Source organism: Telopea speciosissima, chromosome 10 (genome assembly GCF_018873765.1).
Source record: "Telopea speciosissima isolate NSW1024214 ecotype Mountain lineage chromosome 10, Tspe_v1, whole genome shotgun sequence".
Classification (NCBI taxonomy): domain Eukaryota; kingdom Viridiplantae; phylum Streptophyta; class Magnoliopsida; order Proteales; family Proteaceae; genus Telopea; species Telopea speciosissima.
This window is the reverse complement of record NC_057925.1, coordinates 54,883,184-54,905,591: the sequence shown is the minus strand read 5'-3', so window position 1 is coordinate 54,905,591 and position 22,408 is coordinate 54,883,184. Positions and strand designations below refer to the sequence as shown.

Sequence of the window (22,408 nt, the reverse complement as noted above, 5' to 3'; positions counted from 1 at the left end):
GGTATTTTTTCTTACACTCGCTCATATCCTGATCATGTAGGACTTATAATGACTCCTACATAACAATGTAGATCCTTTTATTGATGAAACCATTTCCCACATTTTGATTGGTGTGGCTTGAGAGATTCTTTCCTTTCATACTGTCAGTGTGGGTAAACCCTTTCTTTTTTAAGGTAGGAAGAGAAATTATGGGAAAAAGTTCTCTGTCCGGGAGTGTGGTCTACGCCAGCACTCTCATGAGTCTATCTCTCTCCTTCCCATATGAAAAGACACCTCTACCCCTTTGTTTTAAGAAAGAGAGAGATAGACACATGAGAGTAGTGACGTAGATTACACTCTCGTACAGAAAACTGCTCCCCAAAATTTATTTATTGAAGGATACGTCACCCTCTTCTTCTTATGGGTGTCAAAGTTCATTTTTGGTGGGCTGGAACGTAAAAGTCGAAGCATTTACTTGAAGGAATAGAAAGTGGAAACTGAAAACCCAAGAAAATGCATATTGGAAAACCTAGGGAAGGCTGGTTCAGTAATTTAGCACTTCAGTCTTCCCAAACAGAAACACTATTTTGTTTTAGGGCTTAATAAAAAGACAGATCCATGTTCCTCCTTGGGTTAAGGACAAAAGACAGCTAAAGCTACGGTGAAATGATGCATATTGCACGTGCTTATTATTAAATTCCATGCTGACTGTCCGATTGAAATCCGTGCCTTTGTGTGATTAAATATTCTAATCTGACGTCTCACATATCTTTCCTACATGTGCTATCTTAATCATTGTGGTTTCTCGAGCTCATAACGGAAACATGTAATAATAGTAAATGTAATCCGACTATTAAATAGGATTAATTATGGGTATTGATTTAATACGAATAATGACCGGGTTGTATCCATGTGATTCCAATCTGACGCTCTAAAGTTCAAGATCACCGTACGAGCGTTGCAATTTGAGGTGTCTATGGGATTACTATACAACTAGGGTCTACTTTTTTACTAAGAAACTGAAAAGGAAAGTAAAAAAATCTGAAAAGCAACGCACGCACAGTGCACGGAGTGGACTTTTACTGTGGACCCACTTTCAAAGTTTCGATTTAATACAAGGAGTTGGGTCCCACAGGAAAGGAAAGAGGTTTTCCAAACTCGTGTCGTTTACGGGCGTTGAACTTGTACTGTCTTTCTTACACAGTTTCGGAATTAGATTAAAAAAGAAAACAAAAAATTTCTTTTTTCAAAGAAGAAAAATAGGAAATTTTGTATTTTATAATGGGTAAGATTTCTCTGTAGTCTTTACTCTGTTCTTTCCTACTGTTTTTTTATTTCTCTCTCTTCTACTGTTCTTCACACAACTCTGCACACAAGGTTCCAGAGTCCAGATTCCAGATTCACAGAGCACAGAATAAGCAACGAGAGTGAATCAGAGAGAACCAGAGAGAGAGAGATTTTTCATACAATGGGGTGAAAGGGAGGAAGCAGCTGTGTCTCACAGCTGCGTTTAAGAACTCCAAGACCAATTCTTGATTTTATGGTGAGATCTTCGACTTTCAGTTCGTAAAGTTTTGATTTTGATCTCATTTGAATGAAAAAGGCCATCCTTATGTGTTAATTGGGTGGGATATGGGAGTCATTCTGATCTCAGCTTTTTTTTTTTTTGGATATATTTGGCATGGTTTTTGTTGATCGGTGGTTCCAATGCTGTAAAGGTTACTCTGGTTTAAGACTTTTTTTTTTCCTGGTTTTGGTGAGTGAGGGAGTGTCAGTGATTTTGCATGATCGTGTTATTTCGATCTTGTTTTGATTGAGTGAGAAAGTCTGCAAGTATTTGTAATGTTATATATTTTGTGATTCTGAATTCCAAGCTTTTGTGCTATCTAATCTTCTGTTTCGGATCTGGTTGTCGATCAGGTAGTTTTGACGAGTTTGAAAGAGAGGAAGACGTTGTAGTTGTAATTTCTGGAGTTGTTCTCTGTTGATCAGATAGTTGGCATTCTGTAAGAAATTACATTCCATGTAGCATGGACTTAAGTTAAGAAGCTTATTTCATTTTGTCGTGGTTCTGAAACTGATATTTTAGTTCGGACTTATGTATTAATTTTTGTTATTTTCCTTTTTTTCTGTCAGCAGGCACAAGGACTGAGAGATTAAAGCTTCAAATTTTCTCTTTTCACTGTCATTTCGGGTGTTTTTAAGTCCAATCAGGTTTGATTCTGGCTCGGATCTCTTACCTGATTTTTTATAACTGGTACAAGGATCGGCCAAAACAGATAGGGTTGGTGGTCTTTGCTGCAGTCATGGCAACCATGTTACAGTCTGAGTCGAGACGCTTGTACTCCTGGTGGTGGGATAGTCATATAAGCCCAAAGAATTCCAAATGGCTTCAGGAGAATCTTACAGGTATTGCTCCCCCTTTCACGTTTGGTTGGTGGGTGTTTTTTGACACTTTGTGTTGTCCAAATACCTTCTGTGTAGTTTTCTTGAGACCAGAGTAGCATATTTTTCGTTGTTAGAGGGAAGCATGACAATAACTCATTATTTTCATTTAGAAGTTAGTTTCTAGATTTTGCTGAAACACATTCATTGGGGGGTCTCAAATGATACTATGGTCTGAGGACTGGGATGGAAATTAATTTGGATTCTCCTGATCCAAATTGCAGTTTAGCCATCACTTTGTAAGAGAATGACTTCTTACAGGCCATGCGCATTAACTTTCCTTGTTCAGTAAAGAATAAGGGAGTAGATAATTTTTTCTTCTTTAATCCTTTAGATGGGTCGACGGGAACAACTCCAAATCTGGTTCAATGTGATTTAGTTCTTCGTTGGAGTTTCCTTCTGGATGCTTTGTACTTCCTATGTTTGAAGAGAAGGTATTGTCCATAGATGATGAATGAGCTTTAGCTTGCATCAGGTTTGTGGTTTAAACCCAGGTCAGTTATAGTTGATGGAAGCACTACTGTCCATTAAGTACCCAACCAAACTCCCCCAACCCAAACCTCCCAAAAAAGGTTCTATCTGGTACAATCATTTTCTTTTGGGGTTCAATTTATTTACCATGTTGCTATGACACTCTTTTACCTTGACTTAAAATATCATTGGAATGTAGCTCTGCTTAATTATATAATGCATTCATATATGCATATAAGATGCTTAACCTGTCAGGGCATGGAAATCTGTGCCCAGCCTGACACGTTTTGCTTCCAAACATGTTTAGACCAGTTGGGCAGTCTGGCTGAGCTACCCCTTATTGGTGTTGTTATTGTAGTTATGAATGATTCCTTGGACAGTTCAATTATTGGTTCATATAGAGGTGTTCTTACAAACTGGGTCTTGTCCCAAGTATGACCTTGGATAGAGCCTATTCGAGGGCAAGGATCAATGTTGCCGACCCCATTTAGCTGAGATTTTCCTGACTTCCTGTGCTGTGCCTTTGTCCTCTTACTTTCATTTCTCATTTCAAACTTCTCGTCTCTCATTTCTTCCTTTCAGTCAGTTTTCCCTACTTTTTGCAAGGATCCATGTAGATGACCCCATTTAGTTGGGATAAGGCTGACTTTGTTGTTGTTGTTGTTTTGTATAGAGATTCTTGCATTTCCAAGTTGAGTGGGCACTCTGTTAACAAGTATCCTTCATCTAATTTCTGTTATGTTGTATGTGAACCAAAGGAATAATTGCTTGACAAAATTATGACTTGATTTCCATCAACCATGATGGAGATATGAGGCATTAATTTGGACAAGGCAAAGTCTTGCTCTTAAAAATGCAAGTGGAAGTCAACTCACTTAGCCGTTGTTGTTGTTTTGTATAGAGATTCTTACATTTCCAAGTTGAGTGGGCACTCTGTTAACTTGTATCCTTCATCTAATTTCTGTTATGTTGTATGTGAAACCATGATGGAGGTATGAGGCATTAATTTGGACAAGGCAAAGTCTTGCTGTTAAAAATGCAAGTGGAAGTCAACTCACTTAGCCTTTTCCCAACATACTTAGATTTGCTATTTATGAACTGGGGAGCTCATTGTAATATCCAAACTCCTGAATATATCTATGCTTGTGGGTTTGCATCATATTCTGCAACATTGCATTCCATCAAAAATAAATAAACAAACAAAAACGTATTTATCATGATCTGATGTGTCCTTATCAATGGAATATATGTATTTTGAGTTGAAAATGGTCGGAAAAGGTGGAATCATTCTGGATCTTCTTGTAAGGAATGGTCAGCTCCTATAATTTTTAGATAGCAACCACTGAATGGGGGTGGGGAAGAGGAAAAGTAATCCTGTGTGAGTTTATCTCCGTTTCTTAAAGGAAACTCAGTCCATAAAAGTATCATACGATATGCCTACTAAAAAAAGCAGAGGAACCCATGCATATGCCTTCAAAGTTCTTAAAAAGGTCCTCTCCACTGAATTGATCTTTATAGAAGTGGGGCTATATTGCAAATTGATTTACTAATTCTTGAATAACAATGAAACATCGAGAAGTTATGATGAACTCCCTTAACAACTCATCTCAACTCAACTAAATATAATCCCATTTAAATTGGGTCGGCTACATGGATCTTGTTTCCCAATCAACTCTAGTCAAAACCATGCATGATCACCTATAAAGTTCATTCCTATTTTATCTTTTTCTAGTTTATCGCTAATCCATCTCAACATCCTCATTGGAGCTACTCTAATTTTGTTTGTATGTTGCTTCTTAACTGCCCAATATTCAGCTCCATACATCATTGCTAGTCTTATAGCTGTCTTGTAAAATTTTCCTTTTCAGTTTTGGTGGAATGCATTGGGCACAAAACACTTGGAAAGCACCTCTTCACTGCATCCACGTTGCTCAAATTCTATGTGCAACATCATCCTCTATTTCGCCTTCTTTGTTAATGATTGAACCTAAGTATCCAAAACCATCACTTTGAGGTTTCTCCTTATCATGAATTCTCATCACCCTACTTTCAAATGTTATTTTTACTAGAATTACATCGATATACTCTGTTTTTGTTACATCATATACTCCATTTTTGTTCCGCTCATCCTAAAACCTACCATGAGTCAAATGTGATTAGTGTGGTGGCAGACTCTGAAAATTATAAAATATTAATGGGCTACCTCTCTAAGTGGATGAATGTGTCAGTACTAATAAACTAAGATGTGGAAAAGAATTTCTATGCCAAAAAAAAAATCTTCTAAGGGCTTGTGTTTCCTACATGGGGCTGTTAAGGAAGCTTTTCCCTAAAAGCCTACATAAATCTGCCACATTGCAGATCAGATATGGCCCAAATTTTGTGGGCCAGTAGACCCCAAGGCCCCATGCCCACATGCCAAGTTTCAGCCCTATTAGACTTTTCTAAGTTGAAAAACAGAGCTCTAAAATCTAGGACTATGGTAGAGTGCACAGGAGTGGTCGGAATACCATAGAGGTGCATAAATATACATGGGGATCCTTGTTAATACACAGAAAGATATTTGATCGACTAGGCCTGAAATTTGACATGTGCCTAATCCACAACATTTCCTCTCTTTCCAACAGTCAGAATTGCTACATCATCTGTCCATTTGGCACAATGATGGTGGACCGTGAAGGAAGCATTTCTTTAACTGTCTGTGTAAATGAATTTTGCCTTTTCTAGAACTGATTTGAATTTTGATGATATATCTACCAAAAACAAATGCTGTTATTAATGATTCGACATGATCTTATAGTGGGTTAGAGATTTGGTATGACCTTGTTAGGGCCTCGTAATTATTTAGAAGACCTTAGATCGAAATGCATATTGGGAAAATGTTGGTGGGCCTCATGTCAACTTTGGTGAGGGGTGGATTGACCTAGGTGCTGTTAGGGCCTCATGAATAATAGAAAAGGCACCCCAAACTTTGTGGATCTCTTTGATAAAGTATAATTCAGTTGCATTTCTCCCTGAATGTTAACGAGCCTGCCCTAGGAGGTGTTCGTCTTTCTTTCAACAAACCACACTTTCTTATTGATAAAAGCAAAGAAGAAATTGGGGCATATAACCAGGTAAAGGTTTTGTTCAATCTATGAAATTTTATGTCTTCTATCAGTTAAATGTAGGGAAGCCATTCTGGAGCATTTTGAAATACTTCCAAAGGTTGAAGGCTGAAAAGGATGTGTAGGTTGATTTGGTTGGAAATTTGTGGCTGATGACTTAATAAAGATATTACTTTAAATGACATGAAATTGCATGGCAGTATATTTGCAGAGCTGAACCAGAAAGATGGGATGAAGCTGTGTCAAGTTAACTGATCTTGTTAGTGAGAGAATTAAGCCAGACAATTACCATTTCCATAAGTTTCATTGACATTTTTTTTCTTGACATACTTGTATTTTACATCAGTTTTTAATAAATGAGATTTGGTGTTAAAGAAAGTATGCTGCCCCTTGGAATGCATGCTGCTCAAGATTGGTTTAGCTAGTGATTCTTAGCCAATTGAACCAGTAAGGTGGATATGGAAGTTAATTTATTTTATTTTATTTTATTATTAAATAATAATAGGGGGGGGAGGACACCAAGCCCCACTCCTCATCGCCTCCAAAGTGGCAGAGCCTCTCCAATTGTCCAACTTTATCCTCCCTAACATTGCCACCTAGAAGAGTTACCTTCCGACATCCTTTTCCGACCCACCTTCTCTTGTACACTGTTCCCAAAAAGAACAACAAAGGACCCAAAAAAAAGCGAAAAAGGAAGAATATGCAAGGAGTGGAGTAGAAGCAAACGGCATGAGCAAACAAGAAGGTCTACTGTTGGTTGGTTTTGAACTTAGATTCTGACATGTCATTTCTTTAGGTAAATGTAACGATGCAATAATGTAGGTGGTTCATCATTGTAAGAATGAGTATTGCTCCTGAAGTTGGCAGATTATGTCTCTCTTTATATTGTGTGGTCCTTTTTTTTATAGACATCTTAAACTTGGTTTATGCTTCTGGGATCCATGGTCAACACTACAGTTGATTGTGATCATGTATATTCTGTGGTTTCTTAGATTTGTCCTTTCTTCCAAGGCACATGTTTGGCCACTAATCAAAAGATGTAATGCGTCCATGGACAGATATGGATGTCAAGGTCAAAGCAATGATCAAGCTCATTGAAGAAGATGCAGATTCCTTTGCAAGGAGGGCAGAGATGTACTATAGGAAGCGTCCAGAGCTTATGAAATTGGTTGAGGAGTTCTACCGAGCATACCGTGCTTTGGCAGAAAGATATGACCATGCAACTGGGGCACTTCGTCAAGCCCATCGTACTATGGCTGAGGCATTTCCCGACCAAGTCCCCTTTGCACTGGCTGATGATGCACCCACTGGCTCTTCCACCACTGAGGTTGAGCCTCACACACCTGAAATGTCACACCCTATACGTGCATTGTATGAACCTGATGACTTGCATAAGGATGCTCTGGGGCTTTCCTCATCACCTATGCATACCATGAAAAGGAATGGAGGCCCTTCTGAAGAATCCGATGTTGAAACAAGCAAAAGGGGGTTGAAACAGCTCAATGATATGTTTGGATCGGTTGAAGTGTTGCTGAATCATGCAAAGTTTGCAGACGGTAGGGTGAGAAAAGGCCTGAATTTCCAGGAGGTTGATGGGCAAGAACAAAGGTTGAATAATGGGATGTCTCATTTATCAACTGAGAATCAGAATCTCAAGACCCAAATCGCATCGGAGTCTGAGCGAGCAAGTAAAGCTGAGATGGAGGTTCAAACGCTTAAAGAAGCTCTTGCCAAATTGGAAGTTGAAAAGGAAGCAGGCCTTCTTCAGTACCAGCAAAGCTTGGGGAAGATATCCCAGTTAGAGACTGAAGTCTTAAGTGCCCAAGAAAGTGCAAGAGGGCTCTATGTACAAGCAAGTGAAGCAGAAACAGAAGTTCAAAAATTAAAAGAAATGCTTTCTAAGCTGGAAGCTGAAAAGGAAGCTGGGCTTCTTCAATACCATCAGTGTTTGGAGAGGATATCTAGTTTGGAGGCCAAAATTGCTAATGCAGAAGAGGGGGCCAAAAATCTTAACGAGCAAGCGGGTAAAGCTGAAACTGAAGCTGAAAACTTAAAGGAAGCCCTTGCCAGATTAGAAAGTGAGAAGGAAGCTGCTCTTCTTCAATATAAGGAGTGTTTAGAGATGATATCTAATTTAGAGATCAAAATCTCTTGTACCGAGGAGGAAGCCAAAAAGCTTAATAAGCGAGCTGAAAGGGCTGAAACTGAAGTCCAGACCCTAAAGCAAGCCCTTGCAAAATTAGAGGAAGATAAGGAAGCATCTGCTCTTCAGTATAAGCAGTGCTTGGATAGAATATCTAATCTGGAGAGTGAAGCATTTCGTGCACAAGAGGAGGCCATTAGACTTAACGCTGAGATAGAGACAGGGGTTGCAAAATTACACAGTTCTGAAGAACATCGTCTTCTATTGGAGAGTATAAATCAATCTTTGCGGTCAGAGTTGGAAGCCTTGGTACGGAAAATGGGGATGCAAACTCTGGAACTTAAAGATAAGCATGAGGAGTTGCAGAGACTTCACACTCACATACAAGAAGAGCACTTGCACTTCTTGCAGGCAGAAGCTGCTCTAAAAACGATGCAGAGTTTGCACTGCCAATCTGAGGAAGAGCAGAGAACTTTGGCAGTGGAGCTCCAACAGGCCGTTCAAGTGTTGAAGGATGTGGAGCTTCAGAAGCAGGTTTTGGAGGACGAAGTCCAACAAATCAAGGAGGACAACAAGATCCTGAAGGACCAGAACTTATGTTCTGCCAGATCAATGAAGAGTCTGCAGGAAGAGATCTTTGGGTTGAAGGAGACCAAAGGAAAGCTTGAAATGGAGGTTGAACTGCGCTTGGATCAAAGAAATGCTCTTCAACAAGAGATTTACTGTCTGAAAGAGGAAATAAATGACTTGAGTAGGCGTCTCCTGGCTATGATGGAGCAAATTGAGTCAGTGGGTTTGAACCCCGAGTGCCTTGGTTCAGCTGTGAAGAACTTGCAGGATGAGAACTTAAAGCTGAAAGAAATCTGTGAGAGTGACAGAGATGAAAAAATAACTCTTTTGGAGAAGTTGGAAAACATGGATAAAATTCTGGAGAAAAATGCTCTCTTAGAAAATTCCCTCTCAGATGCAACTGCCGAATTAGAAGGGTTGAGAGAAAAGGTGAAACTTTTAGATGGATCTTGCCAGTCTCTTTGCGAAGAAAAATCTGCTCTTGTTGCTGAGAAGGTTAGCCTGGTTTCCCAGTTAGAGATTATGGCTGAGAAGGTGCAGAAGCTCTTGGAGAATAACACACTACTTGAGAACTCCCTCTCTGATGTGGTTGCTGAACTTGAAGGGTCAAAGATAAAAGCTAAGAGCTTAGGAGAATCCTGCCAGTCTCTTAAAAGTGAGAAGTCTGCCCTCCTTTCTGAAAAAGAATCTATGGTCTCTCAGCTACAAATTATTCTGCAAAGGCTTGAGGAGCTAGAGTGCAAATGCACACGATTAGAAGAACAGTACTTGGGCCTGGAGAAGGAGAGAGAAACCACACTTTGTCAAGTTAAAGAGCTACGTGTCTCCTTGGATCTAGAAAAACAAGAACGTGCAAATTTTGCAGAGTCAAGTGAAACCAAGCTAGCAGCTCTAGAAAAGCATGTCCATGTCCTGCAAGAAGAAGGTCATTGGAGGAAGCAAGAATTTGAGGAAGAACTTGACAGATCCATAAACACTCAGGTTGAGATCTTCATCCTGCAGAGATTTATCCGAGACATGGAAGAAAAGAACTTCTCTCTGTTGATCGAGTGTCAGAAACACTTTGAGGATTCCAATTTATCAGAGATATTGATTTCTGAACTGGAACAAGAAAATCACAAACTCCATGTAGATACAAAATTCCTGTCTGACCAAATTGAAAAGCTGAGAACAGGGATTAGTGAGATCTTGAATTCCCTTGAAGTTGGTCCAGATTATTGGAGTCTTGATATGATCACAGAAGATCAAACTCTGCTGAAGAATATTTTGAGGAAAATTGAAGATAGAGAATGTTCTTTCTTGAATGCTCAGGATGAGAAGCAACAGCTGTCGTTTCAGAACTTGGTTCTGCTTACTCTGCTAGAACAAACGAGACTACAGACAGCAAATCTTGAGCATGAAAGAAACACCCTTGATGAGGAGTACAAACTCCGGACGGAGGAGCTATTGATGCTGCAAAATGAGAAACATGAACTTCTGGAGATGAATGTGCAGTTGCAATCGGAAATCAGGATGAGAGAGCACAGCGAGGAGGTCCTAAAGGCTGAAATGGAGAAGCTACAGGCTAAGTTCTCGGATTTACAGGAAGCTTACCTAGTATCACAAAATGAAAATTCCAAATTGCTTGAAGGAAATGGAGTTTTGACGAATGAATTGTCAGACATGAAGGAGGAGAGACACACGCTAGAAGAGGAAAATAGTGTTCTTCTTGGTGAAGCGTTTGCTTTGGAAAATCTCTCCTTGATTTTTGAGAATTTCAATGCTGAGAAAGATGTGAAACTGAAAGGGTTTAGTGAAGATGTGGACTGTCTACATGGAATTAACAGTGGCCTCCAGAATGAGAAAAGAGTAATAGAGGAAAATTTGATAATGGTTGAGAGGGAAAAGCTGCATCTCAAGGAGTCTGTTGAGGAACTGGAGAGTGAGATGAATGGAGTCAGGAATGTAAATGACCAGCTGAATCATCAAATTACTACAGGAAAGGATCTACTTTATCAGAAGGAAGTGGAACTTTCAGATGCAGAACAGAAGCTTAGAATTACACAAAGTGAGAACAAAACGTTATGCAGAGATGTTGAGGATCTGAAGAAGGAACTGAATGAGTCTGAGATGATAAGGCGGGAGCTAGAGAAGCATATCCTTGAGTTGTCAGAGGATAAAAACCGTCAGACCATGGAGATTGGTTGCCTTAATGAAGCAAATTGGAAGTTTGGATCTGAACTGTGTAAATTACGTGAAGAAAATATAGAACTTAAAAGTGCAAAGGAGAATTTGAGTTATGAGTTGCAAGAGAACAGAGGTGAAGTCATACTCCTGGAGGCTGATGCTGAAGAATTCTACAGGGGCCTCCAAATGTCCAGAGTTCATGAAGCTGTACTTGAGCAGAAGGTTCACGAGCTTATTGGAGCATTGGAGATCCTTGAAGGTGAAAGTGCTTCAAAAACTGTAGAGATTGAACAGCTGAGTGGAAAACTGTGTGTTTTGGAAGGTGAAAATGGAGGACTCAAAGCTGAGCTGGCTGCATATTTGCCTGTCATAGTTTCTTTGAGGGATAGTATCTTATCTCTTGAAGACCATGCTCTTTTTCAGACAAAGATGGAACCAATGGTATGTTACTTTCTCTGCGTATGGTATAATCTTATTCTCTATTCAGAAACTCTTCCTCTGGCACAAGCTATAATGAGGTTTCAGAACCTTATTAGGGTTATATACCTTTAAGCTTTAAGAAAAAAGATTGAACACTTCCTTTGACTGATTGAGCTTATTACAACCCCTGATTTTCATTGTTTGATTTGGACAGGAAGAAAGGAAGGATAAAGGATATTCTCTGACTACTTACGAGATCTTTTAGTTGGCCAGCACATTGATTAGTAGTTTTTTTGGTTTAATTTGTGGGCCAAGTGCATCTGAGTGAATTCCCATGTATTGTCTGAGCTTTAGTAGCATCATTAGGGTGGCAAAAATATAGACAAATCAGGGTCCAGGTTGGATGTTGAGGCATATCTCTGGCTTTTTAGCCAACCTGGACTAATGAAACAAGTCTTTTTAATGGGTATATAATGAAGCATAATTAATGCCCTAAATGCTATTTTGAACATTTGAACTCAAAACCTAACAGATAAATTAAACAAATCTTGCTCACTAGGAAAATACTCAATTACTAAAACGTCCTTCAATTCTATTTTATCTCATTGTTTCTAATTTGGATAAACTGGATGAATATGTCTGAATTGCCCAAGCCAGACCCCGTCTACTTTTCAATCTGGACAAAGTATTTCTGTCCAGACTTGGGTTGAACCAAGATAGACAATCAGTTGGATAGGTCAATCAAAAAATTTTCACTTGCAATCATGGCCAACTAGGTCCCATAGCAGTTGGCTTTAGGATCCAGTTGATCAGTCAGTTAGTAAACCAATTAGCATGATGGGCCTCTAACATTCAATTTGTTTGAGAATTGGGGAGAACTTCCTTCCCTTGAGTACTTAATTTAACTTTTCTCCTCATCCATATTATCTTGGTTCTTCAATATGATTTAATAGAAAATGTCAAAAAGAAATGGTATGATATTGGAGTGTTTTTTCTTCATGATTTTAGTATCTTTCAGTTTTACTATTACCTTTTGAGATAATTAGGTTTGTCATTACTTTTTGAGATTATTAGGTAGGTTATTACTTTTTGAGATATATTTAGTCCTAGCAACATTACCAACTTAATGGAGCTTGTTCTAGCTCTTCCATTGTTCTATGGTTCCCAATATATATTTTATGTCTTTATAATAGTGATCTTAACAGCATCACATAACTTGCTGTGCATGTTTCCAGGATGTGGAATTGGAAAATCAATATCATGAGAAGAGCCATGGACTGATGTGTGGAAATCACAGTGCTGAGCGGCCAAACGGAGCTTCTGATTTGCAGGAATTGTTGAATAGGGTCAAAGTTATTGAGAAGGCAGTGATGGAGGAGAGGCTTGCTGTGCTGGAAAGCTTAGACAAAGTCAAACAAGAGGCTGCGATGAAAGAGATCAAAGAGTTAAAATCTAGGAGCAGCCTCAAAGAAAAAGAAGTTCAAACAAACAGGGATATTGTTTTGCAATTAGAAGGCCCAGAACTTGGGAATGAGTCAAGCGATGATCATCCACAGAAGACAGAACCTGAAATATCAAAAGTAAGGAATGGACTACTGATGAAAGATATTCCGCTTGATCAGGTTTCCGAACAATCATTCTATGATCATGGAGTTGGACAATATGGTCTGAACAAGAAAAGAAATGTTGATACAGATAATGAAATGCTTGAGATATGGGAAACTGTTGAACAGGACTACAGCCTAGATCTCAAAGTCAACAAGGGACAGAAGCTGCCCTCTGCACCTCCCAAGGGAGAGACTGAAGTAGAGGAGCAGAGGAGCAATTGTCCCTCTTCAGAGTTGCAATTTGAGAAGGAGTTGGGTGTTGACAAACTGGAGGTATCTAGGAGGGTTACAGAGCCACATCAACAGGGGAACAGTAGGAAGATCCTAACAAGACTTGCTTCCGATGCTCAGAAGTTGACGAACCTTCAGATAACATTGGAAGAATTGAAAAAGAAGGTGGAAATGTCAGGGAAGAGCAAAAATTCCAAGGATATTGAGTATGGTAGTGTGAAAGGGCAGTTACAGGAATTTGAAGAGGCCATCATGGAGCTGTCTGATGTTAACAGCAAATTGATGAAGAGTGCTGAGGAGAATCTCTTATCCTCTAATGAAAAGTCTGTGTTAGAAATGGAGGAGACTGGGAACGTCCGAAGGAAGAAAGTCTCAGAACAAGCACGGCGAGTGTCTGAAAAGATTGGACGGCTGCAAGTTCTGCTTCAGAAAATCCAGTTTGATTTGTTGAAGCTTGATGAGCATAGAAGCAAAGGAAAAACAAAAGTCACAGACAGAAGATTGAAAATTCTCTTGAAGGACTATCTGTATGACAGTGGCAAAAGCAGCAGCCCCCGGCGAAAGAAGACTCCATTTTGTGCATGTGTCAGACCTGCAACTAAGAACTAAAGGATAGAGTGGTAAGCATACTTATGCAATCATATTTATGATAAACTCTGTGAACTGATTAAACCCTCTATTTCTATTGTCTACACTTTCATTCCTAGAAGATAGCATTTCCATCTAGAGATATTTCCCCTCCCCTTTTTTCAGGAATTAGTTTGTAGCTGGGTCTTCTCTAGTTAATAGAACTGTACATTTTGAAGCCTGATAATCAAAAGAAGCTGCTCTTATGAGCTTTGTTTCCTGAAATTTTGCACAAATTTTGGCTGCTTAATCATTACAAGTTTCTCCTCTTTGCCCAATACATTTTGTTGTAAAATATGTCGTACAAAATGGGTGCAAGCTCAATTGAGCCAGTTTTTTTGTTCTTTCTTTTCGAGCTCGATATTGTTGGATGTCACATCTTCCACCTGTTGAGCTCTCAGGCCTGAACTGCAAGGCAGATTAAGGCACTGTAGAGGTTTTTTTTCTTATTAAGGATCGTGACCTACCACTCTACAAAGAAAAAATTACCCCACATAATTTGGTGGTAGTGGCTATTTAGGCCGTACAAGGAGGATTCCCTCAGCTCATCTAAGAAACCATCACCCTCCTAGTATGAAATAGGATGTGTATAGTTGGTCTTTTATGTGTGTAGACATTGATTTTGTCACTTCGAAGCAGGCGAGGCAATGATGATCAAGGTGTTCTGACTTCTTGTGGAACCCATTTTCTATGGCTCTGGAAGGTCCTTGTGTCCGGTGTTCTAAATACTTTAGATAACTAGAATACAATTGCTAAAGGCAAATGACACCTAAGATACCTAGTATTTTGAGAAATTGTAGTTTAGGTGTCCAATGTTTTAGAAATTATGTTTGGGGTACCTAAACTAGATTAGGATTTTGGCACGCATCAACAAAAAGGTTGAGCTCCACAAGTCACAAATTTCATTTAGAAAAAACGAAAGAGAAATTTGGTTAGAGATCAAACTAGAGACTAAGGGTGTTAAGCGGTTCGGTTTCAATTCGATTCAAGAGTGTGAAGGATAGAAACTAAAATCGAACCATTTGATAAACAGTTCTAATATCCCAAATCAAAACCAATTAATAAATAGGTTACAATTAAACGGTTTTTATAAACAGTTTCAGTTTTGATTTTGATGCCGGTCCAAGTTAACAATTTTGAATCCAACTGGGTACAAACCTATTTTTGAAACACAATAAATAAATATAATGTTGTTGGCCTTAAACCATGTATGACTATTAAGAAACTAAAATAATTTAAAATATATCCATTACAAAACACTCACGAGCGTATATAGAACGCTAGAGCTAACCGATTTTTATTAGTTTAGTATGAATAATTGGTTCAAAATCAAATCGTTTAATAAATAATTTTAAGTGTTTAATAAATGGTTTCATTTCTTAAAACCAAAATTAAACCAATTAATAAATAATTTGTCGATTCTGATTTAAAAGATTCGTTTCAATTTCGATTTAACCGTTTCGATTTGCAATTCACACACTTACTTGAGAGGAGCCATTCAAAATTGACGTGAGGTTGTCAACAAGCATTTCTATCCTACAATTATCAATCAGCCCTCCCAGTAGAGAAAATCAGATCACCAATGACCTTCCACTGCCAATGCTGGAAGTCTCTGAGTCATATAATAAAACCCAAACAGAGAAGATATAAGATAGTTTCAATCAATCGCTAGATCTTGGCCCAACCTAACAACTTTATAATTGGAACTAATGGGCCTTATTAGTAACAAAAATTATATTTCACAAATGAAAATTATATTTTCCATTAATTTAAAACTCTTACTAAAAGATTCGTTACCCCTAAACTTAACTTGCATTCATTGGGATGAAGGGGTTAGATATGATAAATTCACATTAAATTTATTTTTCCAAACTCAGAACACAAATGAGATTTCTAAGCTCACCAAGATCCGAAACCAAAACCCTACATAGATCAGCAACTGTATGAACCACACTGCCTACTGCAACGAAAGAATCAAGATTTCATCTGTTCATCCCAACCACCTCAGTCCTCGACCCCCAAAAAGAATAACAAAACCTACTCAAATCTCAATTTGTTTTGTTTCGATTGGAAAATAAACAAAACCATCGCTACTTGATCTTGTAGCCTCTGCACCGGAGCAGGGGCCAATAAGAGCACATGCAGGGCCAGGCGGTAATTTGATGCACTCCAGTGTCTGAGCACTGGAACCACATGACCAAAACCCAGAAAAAGATATACCTGAAGTTGATGCTTCTCTGCAGATCCCAACCACTTTCTTCCCCCCCCCCCCCCAACCATCGCTGCTTGGTCATGTAGCCTCTGCACCGGAGCAAGGGCCAATAAGAGCACATGCGGGGCCAGGCGGTAATTTCATGCACTCCGGTGTCTGAGCACTGGAACCACGCGACCAAGACCCAGAAAAAGATATACTTGAAGTTGATGCTTCTCTGCAAATCCCAACCACTTTCTCCCCCGCCCCCCAACCAAAAAAAGGTTCTAAAAATGATTAAGTGATGGATACTATAGATAATATATTAAGAGGAAAAAACATGTTCCTCTATCTCAAAGTCAATCAACAGTCACAATCTAAGCCAAACAAAATCCTTTACCTAAATAAGTTTCTCAATAATAAATGTATACATTACACTTCCAAAATTTGATAAACATGAACAAAGGAAAATAGGCTGAACCTTCATCTATGCTCCAACTACTTCGGTTTCCTCTGCTATTGGTTCCTCTGCTGGCCTGTCAACCTTGACTCCGACATCCTCTGAGTAGTCCCCATGAACCTGCAAAGAATCCAAACTGACTAAATAACTGAAGACACTTCCAAACAATAATACGGGTAGCAACATTTGAGAGAACAGCAAAATACAGAAATTAAAGGACAGCACAGGTATTTAAACATTAGATTTGAAACTACGGGACCCAAAAAACGGCAATATGCACATATAAATTGAGAAATAATAACCTAAATGACTGCAGATATGCATATAATATCCACAGCCCAAGGATCCATTCTCAAGCCAACAATTAATTACTTTGAACACTTGTCAACTTACAATAAAGAAGGCCATGAGAGATATCAAAAGCTCAAAGAGAGCAGTCATTTTAATATGGAGACCGTAAAATTGAAGATTTTTCCTAGGATAGCTGGTCAATAGTGAGTTAGAAGGCTTGGGCTAACCGTCAACAGGACATATCTCCCATTCTTATTTCATACTTTCTTTTCATTGAAATAGCTCCGAGTTTTTGGGGAATCTAATTTATCCATCTATTTGGGGCTACAGTAATGCAAATGCACAGGGCATGCTCCCTCTAGTGCTAAGTAACAAGCATGTGGTGGGAATTTTTATTAGGATTCTTGCTTCTGATCTGAAGTGAATAAGACCGGAACGTTTTATTTATAAAGGTATATCAAGAATCTCGCTCTCCCTTTGAGACATATCCTAATGCAGGATTTGGGCATGCAGCAATCACCATTTTTGTGCAAGGCATCTGCCCAGGATAGATTTCGCAACATCTATGCAAATGTGAATGCAGATGGAGCAGGGCTTATGTTAACACAATTGTTTAAATCAGCAGGTATGAATCAACAGATATATTTTTTCTTGTCTTTTGTGATTTTTTCTATTTGATTTCTAATTGAGTTTTTCCTATTACTAGAATATTCGTTTTTTTTTCTGCCAGTGAATAATTCATCCAATCAGTGGACCTGACTCAAATGGATGATTCATGAATAATCTGAATTCTAATTATAGAATTTTAAGAAGTTTTTATATTTTCATTGTCACTCAATTTATTAACTTCCTTTAATCGAAATAATCGAATTCAATTTACTTTTGCAATGTCTTTCCCTGAGGGTGGATATATCTGTGAGTTTGAGACAACTGTGTAGCTCTATTCAGTTTTTTCCAAAATGGATGGATGTGGATTACTCCACATACAGTCATCAGATGCTCGATTGGTTGGGGAAGCAGACATGGTGCACTGTGTAACTAGGCAACCAATTCCCCTCTTAGACATGATGCAGACCTGTATTGCCATACATGGTATAGTCTGATTAAAGGATTCCTGTTGAGAGAGAGTGAGATTCTGATTTCTAACCTTAGTTGCAGAGTCCAATCTCAGGTCAATGGTGCTGCCGCTGCCCTCACAGACAGAGGCAGAGTAGAAAGACTGAGAGTCAAGGGACTCGGGGACTAAGGAGCAGGGATGAAAATGAGGGTCTCAGGGGCAACAGAGGAACGAGGGAAGTGGATCAGGGATTTACACTCGAAGATGGGTAGATTAAAGAATACATTTATTTTATTTTCAAAAAATCGTGATGCATATCAGATGATGGAGGATCTGCTTGTGGTGAGAAAGAAGAGAATAATGAGAGAAAAAAAATAGAAGGAAGGAAAGAGAAATCACGGGGAAGAGAAGCACAGACCTCACTTTTTAAAAAACAAACTCTATCCCATAATTCCAAATCATGGTTAAAAGACATAAAATAGAAGTCTAACCTCAGCTTCCTACTTGACAAACAATTAAATAATAAAAAATAACTTACATAGATAAAGAACTCCTTCTATACATAAGACTCTTTAGAAAGAGATCTAAGCTAACTCAAAACTAACCTCATCTCCTCACTACTTTATCTAACAAGACAAATTCTTCGCTAATAGCTAATGGGCCTCACCACTAATACCAACTACCTAATTACCACTAAAAACACTTAAAACAAAAACCCATAACTATATACTATAAAAACAGATCCAAAATAAAAGATCAAACCACAACCAATGGTGGTGATCATGCTCTTGCATTGTAAAAACCATTTACATGGGCCAAACCAATTTTTTTGGTATATCAATAAACACAAGACAGAAAAATGCATTTTAATTCAGATAATTCAAGATCTGCATTTTATTTGCTTTTTAAACGCATTTTAACTAACAGAGGTTCAGAGACAGCAAGACTCGGGGCATATTCTACAACTTTTATCCAAGGGAATATACTTAATAGGAAGCCATAACTATAGGCAATGATAACAGGCATTGGTATTTTCTTATCTCAAGCAAGAGAGGCAAAATCTGCAAGTTGGAACCATTAGTGGGTAGGGCAAACAAAATTAGTAAAACCCAAATTGGATGAAGAGACAAAATAAGCACCGTTGGGATATGCCAAATTTGGATTCAAAGATAAGAAATTAAAAGGGTGTAAGACTTGCCTCCATCAATTTGCCAAGATCAAACTTTGGAGCCTTCAATATCTTGACTTTACGGATAAAGACGTTCTGTAAGGGATAAATGCTGGAAGTGGCCTTCTCAATTTCCTTCCCAATCATCTCCGGGATGAACTTCTGTACCAACTCCTTCAAGTCACATGAGGTCGCCTGGTTTACCATAATTTCTCTCATCTTACGGCGAATCTGAAAATATAAAGGCCAAAAACTGGTCAGCATTACGCATGTTCAAACAGAACTCATTTGATCCATATAGAATTTAAATACACGTTGCATTAAATAACCACAATAAAGAGGATAAAAGGCAATAAATACATCAAACAACAAAATAGATCTTCATGCATGATACCATGCAAAGAACATAACCACCCATAATGAGAGAGAAGGTTACTAGTGAGAATCAATTTAACCTGTCGGATTTGGCTTGTTTGAGCATAACAGGTTCGTTTAACCTGGTTTGGTCGCCTCTTGGTGAATCCAATGCAAAACATCCTCAAAGTATAGTTGTCTGTAGTCTTCACATCTACATGTGCCTCAATCAAAGTCTGCCACTTACGCACCAGAGACCTTAACTTGTCTGTTGTAAAATCCATTCCCTAAACAATCCTAATTGTGTTAGTACCTTTTCATATTTCTTTTCAACAACTTGTTTTACAGTTGGTTTGAAAACTTTAGTGTCCTGTAATTACCCAAAAGTTAGTGAGGACATTTTTTCCCTGCACATCCTCAGCTCTCAGTCGGATCTTCCTGTAGGACTGATCCTCATCAGTTTGAAGATCAGCAAGGCAGATCTCGAATACTCTGTGCTTGAGTCCTTCAGACGCAATCTGTGAGAAAACAAAATCAATTAAATATTATGATTATTTGAAAAGCATGTATATCAAACATTCTATTACACAAAATAACCACCAATAGAAATAAAAAATCTCAATCATTAAATAGCCATGTATGGAAAGATGGGAGTTTGGCTAACAATGCTTTTGTTCTTCTTCGGAAAATGTAAAAATAAGGGACTATCTAAATGACACCTCTATCGGCGTATTTAGAACTTGATACCTTCTTTTAATTGATCCTTGTCCTATTCCCAAAAGTTCTTTATGTAGGTATATAAAAGAGTTCTAAAAAATAATTTGAAAGTAACTTATCTTTGTCTTTATCAAAAGTTGTCATTGTCATGCTCATTTTCCGAGTACACATGAAATGACAATATTACCCTCATTGGATAAAAAGTGTGATACCAAATGGGGAAAAAAATAAAGGTACAAATTACAAAGGATTGTCAATAAGAACATCCCTAAAAATAAAGGAAGAGAAATCACTTGGTTAAAATTCCCAATTATTGTAAAAGTCACAATGGCCCATCCATCAACATGCCATAGAGTAGCACCTTTTAGAAGAAGAGCATAGAACTGATACTTCGAAATAAATAAAACGGGCCGTTCAAAGAAGGCTCCAACACTAACTGAATCACACTACAGGGAGGTGTGCATACAAATGAAGGATAACAAAATGCTGGACAGTGGTGTTTCTCTGCCCCTGTCAAAGGGTTACACAATATGGAATGCTGGGAGACTTCTGAGACGATGAATCCCAAATATCATCACTGATGCTAACCAAATTTTCTGGTCCCCCATCATGCATTTTGGATTATCCCCATTTACTTGATCAAACCGTTACAAGCTAATGTAGAAAAATAATCAACCGTCCAGCTGCAGATGTAGGATGGCACTACCACCAAAAAATATTATTTTTTATTAGAGATCCAAAAAATTCAGCAGATAACAAATAATACTGGAGTCCACCGTAACCGAGAAAACATCAACACGTACAAATCATTAAATATACATCCAGATGGAGTACACAGTTTGTAGCTTAAATCAAGTATCAGCAAGCCCAATCTATTAAAAGATTTTACATCATAAATTCAATTAACTAGAATCTCGTTTTCTAATTACGGTCTGAATCAATCACCTTTCTCCAGCAAGAGAATAAAGGAAACAATTCCATGACTTTCCGTCATCACAAGCTCGTATACGTAACTAATTATAAGATCTAAAGATTTCTAGTAACTAGAACTTCAATAACCATGAACATAACGTTCAAAAACGTCAGCTCCACGATAATGCATATATAAGTTCCGGTTCTGGTATAAAACTTGTATAGAGATTGCATAATAAATAGCTCAAGAATTAAAAAGTTGAGACAAGAGGAGAAAACCGAAACCTTGGTTCCCTGTGTCCTCGAAACGAGGGTCTTCCCAACATTTCTACTGCTGAAGATCGAAGGCGCCTTAATATCATACCAGTCCTTCTTAGAGAAAGGATCAACCCTGCAACATATGAATCAGAACTTAAGAGGATCAGCATGTGAAATCATCATACTAAGATCTTAATTCAGCGTTCTTAAAAGTTTCAGGCAACTCACGCCTTCTTCTTCCCTCCCTTCTTTCCCTTCGATATTCTCTTATTCTTCCTGTAGAATCCGAAGAAAATAAGTAAATAACCTTGAACAAAAACTGCAGTAGAGAGCCAGATATAGATAGAGAGCGCAAGCTACGTACCCAACCGCCATGTTGAACGAAGATGAGGTTCCAAGGGTAGCTTCGAAGGCAGAGCTCGCAGTCGACTCTGGTAGCTAATAAACCCTAACCCTTCTCACCCTAAGATATACAAAAAATTTTGTTTATATAGGTCCAGCTTTAAAATACAAAAATGCCCATCAACAAAATACAAAATAATCGCCTTATTGTATTGAAGTGGTCCGCGCCAAAGGGACGGTCTATGATAACCTTGCAATAGGACCCTCCAAAGACAAAACTTCCAATCTGATGGTCTTGATTTTTAAGTCCATGCATTGAACGGTTCATACAAGAGGTACGTGGGCTTCACTGGACCTTTATCCCTTCAAATACAGTACACCCTCAAGTGCATAAAAATGATACATCAGACGGTGCAACACATGCACTTGGGGGAGCATTTTAAACAAATCACTTTAAAGTGCACCGTCAGATGTACCTTTTTGGTGCACTCGAGGTGTACTATAATTGAGGAGATAAAAATTTGGGCTTCACTCCATCAAAAAGCTGACCAAACAGACATGAGAAATTATAGGCTCAATATATAATTAGAATTTTTTTTTTTGGAAAAAAACGAATTTACTCAGATGAAAGTGAGTGCCTCATGGATGACAATTAAATTGATCCAAAATCTACGAATCCAAAATGGGTCAAACTGTCTTACATGTCACAGACACTCTCTTTGTCGAGGAATAAGATAAACAAGTAATCATTTACTTGAAAAAGCTTTATAATATCTTGAAATTTGCAATAAAATTAGAAGGAAAAACAGACACTCATTCCATCCAACGCAGCCACACATGGACTTTGTCTTCGGATGTGCGCCACGCGACGAGAGATTTAATACAAAAACATTCC

At 38.3% G+C, this 22,408-nt stretch overlaps 2 protein-coding genes and 1 long non-coding RNA gene across 5 annotated transcripts; 1 reads left to right on the top strand and 2 right to left on the bottom strand.

Annotated features, from left to right (window-relative positions):
* Positions 1 to 1,409: 1,409 nt before the first annotated feature.
* On the top strand, positions 1,410 to 13,988 carry LOC122642419 (protein NETWORKED 1D-like). Of its 3 annotated transcripts, none has more exons than XM_043835883.1 (6): positions 1,410 to 1,522; positions 1,900 to 1,972; positions 2,120 to 2,193; positions 2,284 to 2,388; positions 7,058 to 11,319; positions 12,534 to 13,988. In XM_043835883.1, the coding sequence occupies exons 4-6, from the start codon at positions 2,286 to 2,288 to the stop codon at positions 13,743 to 13,745; spliced, it is 5,577 nt and encodes a 1,858-aa protein (XP_043691818.1). In that variant the 5' UTR covers positions 1,410 to 1,522; positions 1,900 to 1,972; positions 2,120 to 2,193; positions 2,284 to 2,285; the 3' UTR covers positions 13,746 to 13,988. The 3 variants fall into 3 exon arrangements, with proteins under 3 accessions (XP_043691818.1, XP_043691817.1, XP_043691816.1); XM_043835882.1 differs by lacking the exon at positions 1,410 to 1,522 and adding an exon at positions 1,720 to 1,735; XM_043835881.1 differs by lacking the exons at positions 1,410 to 1,522; positions 1,900 to 1,972 and having other exon boundaries at positions 2,120 to 2,388.
* LOC122642421 lies at positions 12,210 to 12,526 on the bottom strand. The gene is made up of 2 exons (XR_006330040.1): positions 12,385 to 12,526; positions 12,210 to 12,328 (listed from the first exon to the last, which is right to left on the bottom strand). It is a non-coding gene; the product is annotated as an uncharacterized LOC122642421 (long non-coding RNA).
* Positions 13,989 to 16,282: 2,294 nt separating the features above from the next.
* On the bottom strand, positions 16,283 to 21,638 carry LOC122642420 (40S ribosomal protein S3a). Its single transcript, XM_043835884.1, has 7 exons — positions 21,536 to 21,638; positions 21,400 to 21,447; positions 21,199 to 21,304; positions 19,665 to 19,802; positions 19,386 to 19,571; positions 18,961 to 19,161; positions 16,283 to 16,534 (listed from the first exon to the last, which is right to left on the bottom strand). Exons 1-7 carry the CDS (start codon positions 21,544 to 21,546, stop codon positions 16,442 to 16,444), a joined length of 783 nt encoding a protein of 260 aa, XP_043691819.1. The 5' UTR covers positions 21,547 to 21,638; the 3' UTR covers positions 16,283 to 16,441.
* Between the last annotated feature and the right edge of the window lie 770 nt (positions 21,639 to 22,408).

Excerpts from the sequence above, each read along its gene's own strand:
- LOC122642419 (XM_043835883.1), top strand. The coding sequence starts at position 2,286 with ATGGCAACCATGTTACAGTCTGAGTCGAGACGCTTGTACTCCTGGTGG. Across the intron at positions 2,389-7,057 it reads GCTTCAGGAGAATCTTACAG|ATATGGATGTCAAGGTCAAA; the intron begins GTATTGCTCCCC and ends GTCCATGGACAG. Across the intron at positions 11,320-12,533 it reads AGACAAAGATGGAACCAATG|GATGTGGAATTGGAAAATCA; the intron begins GTATGTTACTTT and ends GCATGTTTCCAG.
- LOC122642420 (XM_043835884.1), bottom strand. Across the intron at positions 19,803-21,198 it reads CGAGGACACAGGGAACCAAG|ATTGCGTCTGAAGGACTCAA; the intron begins GTTTCGGTTTTC and ends GTTTTCTCACAG. Across the intron at positions 19,162-19,385 it reads AAACAAGCCAAATCCGACAG|ATTCGCCGTAAGATGAGAGA; the intron begins GTTAAATTGATT and ends TTATATTTTCAG.